This window comes from Myotis davidii, unplaced genomic scaffold, assembly GCF_000327345.1.
Source record: "Myotis davidii unplaced genomic scaffold, ASM32734v1 scaffold217, whole genome shotgun sequence".
Classification (NCBI taxonomy): Eukaryota; Metazoa; Chordata; class Mammalia; order Chiroptera; family Vespertilionidae; genus Myotis; species Myotis davidii.
The window spans coordinates 8,393,809-8,401,525 of NW_006290034.1; the positions used below are offsets into that span (position 1 = coordinate 8,393,809).

General features: G+C 35.6%; 1 protein-coding gene across 6 annotated transcripts in view; it reads right to left on the reverse strand.

The window, feature by feature from the left end:
• CSDE1 (cold shock domain containing E1, RNA binding) overlaps positions 1-7,717 on the reverse strand; it is a 32,112-nt gene that overhangs the window by 18,652 nt on the left and 5,743 nt on the right. For 4 of the 6 annotated variants that reach the window (XM_015563464.1, XM_015563462.1, XM_015563463.1 and 1 more), the window contains exons 2-4: positions 5,029-5,426; positions 2,501-2,647; positions 751-949 (exon numbers count right to left, since the gene is read on the reverse strand). In XM_015563464.1, the coding sequence (XP_015418950.1) occupies positions 751-949; positions 2,501-2,638 (337 nt within the window). In that variant the 5' untranslated portion in view covers positions 2,639-2,647; positions 5,029-5,426. The remainder of the gene's footprint in view (positions 1-750; positions 950-2,500; positions 2,648-5,028; positions 5,427-7,717) is intronic. The other 2 variants (XM_006763040.2, XM_006763039.2) reach the window with 1 other exon arrangement.

A 7,717-nucleotide genomic window follows, 5' to 3' on the forward strand; every position in this document is an offset into this window, starting at 1 on the left:
TACATTTTTAACAAGCCTTCTAGGTAATTCTGATATACATTGTTTCAAAACCATTGCTTTAGACTAATCCATATCTTAGTTCTTATGCCATGTACACATGCTGCAAATAAGGTAATATAACAATCATGACCTTTGGCAAGTTTTTTTAACCTCTGTACCTCATGCGTATAATGAGAATTAACCAAAATAATATTCTCATAGGACTTAGAGTACTTGGCACACAAAATATTCATGTTAACTATTCGTACTTTTTTTCCCTCATGTTAACTATTCGTACTTTTTAAAAATACACACTGAGACCTGGTAACTTCAGTCCTTTAATAAACCACACATTTTCACATGTAAAAATGGCTTCTCTGGTGTCAGCCAAGATGATTTTTCATATAGTGCAAGTGGTGAAACTAAGTTATTTTTTCAGATACTACCAAACTAGTACCTGGTAAAATAATCAAAACTAACATTAGAAAAGTTGAATCTTTCTATGGGCCTAAAATCAAATATAGTATAGAGAAAGAGTCATTATTAGGGGAGTAACTTAAATCTTCTAAGTATCTATTTTAAAAATATTTAAAGATATCCTTTAATCAGTCAAAAAGACACTACAATAGAAATCATAATTCTGCTCGTTTATATGGACATACTTCAGTAACTGGTAGAATTAAAAGACCCAAACTAACACTCGCATGAGCAAGTTGATATGGAAAAGAAATTGGTGGTTGGCTTTTTAAAAAAGGAGAATCAACAGATTACCTCCTACTTTTAAGTCCTGCAGGTTGCCATTATACTGTGAACAGTGGAAGAAAAGTCTAGCTTGACGTTCTGAACACTGAATAAATCCGTAAGAGGTTAGCAGTTTTTCAATAACCCCAGTTTCGCGCAGTGCTGCTGAAGTACCATTGGGGTACCCATTGTGTCCATTGTTGTGGAGAAGGTTTGGATCAAAGCTCATCTGTTTTGAAAAGAAAAAGAACTCAATATATACAGATCTGTATATTATCTCCACAGCACAGGTCTAATTAACAAATCACTATATTTTTAATATTAGAAGGCAAACAAAATAAAGATAAAATAGATAAAAAGGAAGAGTATGGACTTTTATTGTTAAAATGCAAATTTAGCTCTTAAAACATTTCAGAGTAAATATTTGAATTATTTGGGAAATTGCTCCAATTTATGGCCGAATTCTTGCTTACTAGGAAAACAGAATTTCCAGAGGCTAGTATGAAGGTAAATCAATGACATAAGTAAAAACTGCCTTTATGTTAACTTTAGTAACCATCGTAAAACGATTTGGTAATTAATATTTGAGATGGCAACCTAAACTATGAGCACACTTCCTTAAGAAATTTATTAACACTTACTTTGAAACTTAAATAGAAACCTTAATACTATTTCGTAAGCCATGCACCTTGAAGACAATGACTAAGTTAGTAGAGATTAAAACAATAAACTTTATATGCAATACTTATTTCAAACCAGAAAATATCAGAATGCATGCATTCTTAGGTCCTTTAATGGAACACAAACAACCCAAAATAGTGAGTTAGAAAACAAGTGTTTTCTAACATAAAACTCTTAAGAAAAAAAAATACCTGAAAATGTTCAATCATTTCACAAGTGCTTTTAAGAAGTCTTCTCCTGTTTTAGACACTGATAAAATCTCTAAATGCTGTTGTTTTTATGATCAGATAAAGCAAAGGAAAATGTTCCTTAGAGAAAAGGGGAGCTATTTAGATGTAATGCAATGCAACCTGTTTTAGATCATCAAGTAATATCCTCACATTGGATATTTCATTTAACCATAAAAACAAATTATTTTTGGTTTATAAGCATTTCATTTTAGTGCAAAGTTGAACATTAATAAAAATGTTTTTCATTAGAAAAAAAGTACTAAAGTTCTAGAAAGATAAAGCCAGGTACAAATACTTAATGTGTGGGATGGCCAAATCATGCAAACCAAAGCTATCACATCTGTAGGTGGTTAAGTTCTAGTTCTTTGATGCTTAATATTATTCTGTGTCTGACATGTATTAACTCATTTAATTTTTACAAAAACCCATGAGAAATATTATCCCCACTTTAACAATGAGGAAACAGAGAGAGGCTAAATGACTTGCCAAAGTCAAATGGTAGTGATATCAAACCAAGAAGTCCTAATGTCTAATGTCTACAATCGGGGCTCTAAACTAGGGCTTCTCAAGCTTGTTACCTGGCAATCTAGTGATCTGGTTAAAAATACAAAATCTGATTTCAGTGAGACAGGGGTTTGAGATTCTCCACTTCTAACAAGCTCCCAAAGTGATACTTCTGATTCTTGGACACACTTTGAGCAGCAAAGCCCCATACTACTAAACTTGTCTTTCAAGATTCAAGGTGAAGGAAATGCTTAGGGAAGTTAGAAAGTGAGTTTGCAAGGTATTTTAACCAAACTGAGTAGCCCTCCAAAGTCATGCTCTAAACACAAAGCAAACAAGCTGGGGTGACTGCTTCCCTGACTTACAGATCTCTGATACATGGGGGTCCTCTTTTGTTTTTTTGTCCCAGATGAGGTAGAAGATGAAGATAAAGGTAAAGAAAGTGAAGGAGGGGATGCAGGAGGGGGATGAGAATCTGATGACACAGTAAAAACGTTCTCCATCTTAAACAGCTGTGATAACATAGCACAATGTTTATAACTGACTTACATAGCAAAGTAATATTTAGAATACAAAGATTAGGTTAAAGAAAAAAATCCATTTCAATAGAATGAAATGGAAACCTTGATATTTAGTCTTTTACCCTTGTGAATAAAGATAAAGCAGTATTCAATTTTTACTATCTTACCTAACCCAGCACAATCAATCACTAACCGTCTAAAATTATTTATTTTTAAAAACCTGATGGCCGAAACTGGTTTGGCTCAGTGGATAGAGCGTCGGCCTGCAGGCTGAAGGGTCCCGGGTTCGATTCCAGTCAAGGGCATGTACCTGGGTTGCAGGCAAATCCCCAGTGGGAGATGTGCGGGAGGTGGCCGATCGTTGTTTCTCTCTCATCGATGTTTTTAACTCTCTATCTCTCTCCCTTCCTCTCTGTAAAAAATCAAAGTATATTAAAAAAAACAGATGAAGAGGTATAAAAAAACAAATAGTTAAAGCAAAAGATACAAATGAGCATTCTCTTCTTTGGCACACTATCCTTTATCACTATAAAGTGAGGAATCCTTTCTGAATTTCAAGCCTTTACAGGAGGTCCTCAGTTATGTCGGAGATCCGTTCCTATGGCCCGACCTAACGCGATTTTTGCTGTAAGTTGGCCCCACCTACATAAGCACCTACGTCACTCACATGGAGCACATACACAGCAGTAATGAAGTGAAACAGTAAAAAAATTTCAAGAAAGATAACAATCCCTGACCTTTACTTGTGATAAACAGTAAAAAACATAAAGCACACATGTACATACGTCGAAATGACCAAACTTTTTTAAATAAATAAATGGGAGATGGCGACATACGTGGAGCCCAACGTATCCCGAGGACTGTATTTCTATCCACTTTAGAAAATTTAGGAAGATTAAAAAGGAAAATTGACCTTCATAAACCTAACTTCCCCAAATTACCATTGCTTAACATTCCCTATTAGCATACTTCAACTCTGGATTATAGCAGATGATACAGTAAATTTCCACAATGTATGTTGTAATTCCAGGAGGTCCCCACTTAAACTGATGGGAACCTAATGTCATTCCTGAAGTCACTGCCCCTTCCTTAATTTTCTGGTCCTTCAAGAGCTATTTACCTCAATACTCCCAGTTTACAAGGGCCATACACCAAGAACAGCTTAACTAGAGGGAGGTCACTGGCACCATCCAGGATGGACAGTAAATACAATCTAAGTTAACCATCTAACCATTAGATTCTAACCGATTCTCAAGGGGTTGAGGGTTGTGAGAGTCCACTACAGAAGCTTGGTAGTTAGGAAACAAAGAAACTCAGAAATATATATAAAGAGAAAATCTCATTGTCGAAGTTGTTCAGGATCTGGATCTTAGAGTCCCCTGAACCATCAGCACTGCTTTGAATTAAAGGCTTTTCCTGAAACCTCCGAGTGTCCAGCTGTCTTCTTCCACGCCAATTCTCTAACAAAATGTCCCCATTTTTACAAACAGTCTAGCTTGAACAACTGGATAAACTGTAAGTCATTTCCCTCCAAGCTCATCTTCACATTCAATTGGTCACCAAGTCCTATCACTTCTCCATTAAAACACTTAGCTAGCATCTACCTTTCTTTGACTATACCCTAGTGTTTACATTCCTTATGCTCTAGCCACTGCTTTTAACAGGTCTTTCCATCCTCATGTATCTCTTAAAAGTGGACCTTTTTATCTTTAGAGATATACTTTTAAATATATAACTTTAAAATCTGAAGCTATCTCAGTTTTGAAATACAAAATCCACGAAACTCTTGCTTACAAACATCTGGCAACTTTCCTACAGAATAAAGTCAAATACAGTGGGCCCTTCAGAACCTGCCTCTAGCAAGCCTCCCTTTCCAGTTACTCTCTCCACTCTGTTCATGATGGACTACTCAGTATATACCATGTGTTTTCACTTCTACCAGAAGACACTTCTTTCTCTTAACAAAGTACTGCTCACCTTCAAATGTCCCTTCTCTGTAGGCTTTCTTTATCCTAGGTTACAAAGACCTCCACACAAATACCATTGTAATACAATGGGCATTCCTACCTGAAACCCTAGCTCCTAAATAGTACAGATGGAGTTTTTCTGAGAGACCAATAAACCAAGAGATCTGAATATAGATGAATAAATATAATCTTATGGGGGAAAGAAATCTCAATTTTGGCCATAAAAGTGGCCCCATCTAACAAGACAATAATTTAGTCTAGTGATATTTCAACTCAATACTTGAAAATATGGTTTTCAGAATACTTTTAGAAGAGAACCGACTAAAAAGATTTTATATGTGATCAAATAATTAGGAAATCGGAATTATAAGCTGATTATTGTCCATCAGGAAACTATAAACCTACCTCGCAGTGATAATCAAATATTGCACTTTCAGTAGTATTTGCTGATTCTTCTTTTTCAGCACACGTTTCAAAGGATGAAAGTTGCTAGTATTAAAAAAAAAAAAAAAAAGGAGAGCGAGAGAAAATGATCTAGCAAGCTAATAAAGAATACAACTGCTGCTGCACCGGGCAATCTCACAGTACAGCACTGAAGAAAACAAAGACTACTAGCAGCGTTGGGAAGTGCTCTTTCAAAGCTGTTGAGTAGGCACAAACTTCTTGTTTCAGATCAAGTGTTGTGTCTTCAACTTAAGTGTACTCTTCTTTGGTCTTGTTGGTTGTTTCAAGTTTGTTCTTTGCCTGATCTGAACTTGAAGCAGCAGTTTCAGGTGGTAAAGTCTGTTCTGTTACACTTCATACTAAGAGATAAAAAAAATAATAATAAAGACATTAAATATACCATAACTTCCATAAAAGAACCCAGGACAGAGGATAGGTACAGGTACAAGCTCATTTCATTAACTTAGAATCAGTGGTCAAGCAAATAATACAGGCAACTTAGAAGCACATACATTTGATGTTATTTGAGCAATCTCTCATGTGCTAATGGCTATACCTCCTTTAACATCATATACTCAAAATCAGAAATTATTTTGGTCATTGTTGACACCCCCCTCAAGCTGTAAGTTACATAACATTTAGTACAAGTGTTTTATAAACATTTAGCATTATGTTAGGTACTATAGAAAACATAAAAGAAGTTCCTGCCATTAGAGGGGGTTTACACTCTGTTGAGAAGAGTTATACATGGAGAAAAAGCAGACCATAGGACAAAAATATCAAAAATTAATTTGCTCAACTAATATTTGGGTGCCCAGCTCTGTCATATACTAGAAATACTAGGTATATAAACAATACTAGGTATTGTTTAATCACACATGTGTATCAAAGCAACATGGTGAACAAAGTTAAAGAGGGTTTTTAATAAAAGGTGGAATTTGAGTTTAATTTGGAGAAATGGGCAGATTTTAAAGAGAAAGAATACAGCTCAGGCATGAAATATCACATAAGCCACGTCAGAGTATGCCACTAAATTCTAAATCCCCTGAGAGCAGGGACCATGTATATGTTCTATGCCCAGCATCAAGGGAGGCTTATTGCATGAATGACTGTAGTAACAAAGTGTGGCTTGTTGTTTTCAGAGGAATCAATGGCTAGTCTGGCTAGGACAGAGAGGTCTGGATTAAAGTGAAATGGGATATGTGGTGTGACAGGTGTAGTAGAGCCAGGCTATGAAGCATTTCAACTTGAAATAACAGGAAACAGTCTTAGTTCTTTTTTAAAAAAATTGATTTCAGAGAGGAAGGGAGGAGAGAGAGAAACTGCAATGACGAGAAAGAATCATTGATTGGCTGCCTCCTGCACACCTCCTAATAGGGATCTTGATCCACTGAGCCAAACCTGCTAGGGCAGTCTTAGTTCTTGATAAGAGAGTATTAAGTCTTGAAATGCTTTGGGAGATGACTTAGTGAAGGAAAAAGAGAAACATGAATGAGCTGTTGCCATAAATAGATGAGAAATGTCTACAGAAGAGAAACAATTAAGATGAGATGAAATGGAAGGAGAAATGAAATATATGTATAAATAAAAAAGTGCTTTATATTAGTTATAAAAATTATTTTGCACTGATTCAGATGTTAACTAAAATGATTTATCTGGGAAGAAAAGGATAGGTTTGGTCTTAGATAAGCTGAAAAATGAATATATATTTGAAAAACATCACAAATAAGAACCATAAGGGAAAAAAAACCAACATAATTCGGCCCAAGACCAGAGTTGGTGAAATAGCTTAGACTAGCAGAGCTCAATTCTAATCACTGATCCTAGTAAAATGCCAGTATCAAGTTATTTAATCTCATTAAATTTCAGTTTCTCATATGCAAAATGTAAACTTAGTAATAACTGATTTGTGGCCATTTCTTTTGTGGTTATATGTAACATCCCATGACATTACATTGCTACTTTGAGTATCAACTGTTACATTTGTCCAAACAATTTTATTTGGATAATTCTCCTATTACCCAGACTAGATACTTATTCTTAGAGCTATGGCTCTCAAATCACTTGGGAAGACTTAAAATATACCCATGCACAGTACCCATTCAAACAGTAATTTAACTGGCCTAAAGTAGGGCCACTTCCGTAATGACTGATTCCTACCTCTCCACCTCCACACCCAACGTTGCAAGTCTTAACAATATTTCCTTACAGGTATCTTTTGTATTCATCTTATTTACTAAATGACATCATGTTAATCCAGGTGTCTAACACATCTGCCAGCTTCCAGTGTCAAACCTCTCCATTTTCTGTCAAATAATACTGCCCAGACTAATCTAAAACTCCAATTTTATCCCATCTCCTTGTCCAAAATCCTGTGATTTTTTCCAGCACTTTTTATGGGAAGGTCTCAATCCTGGCTGCATATCCAACCAAACCACCTGGGCAACTTTGAAAAAAAAAAAAAAATCAAAGCCTGAACCCCACCATGACATTCTAATTTTTCACTAGCTTTAGCTCCCAGAAGTTGGTATATTTTGTTTATTCCCTTTCCCCAGGATGTTTCTGACTTGCAACCAGGGTTTAAGAACTACTACTCAAGATATCTCTGTTCTACCTTGCCATCTTTACCTTCTACTGCTCTCCAGTTCTT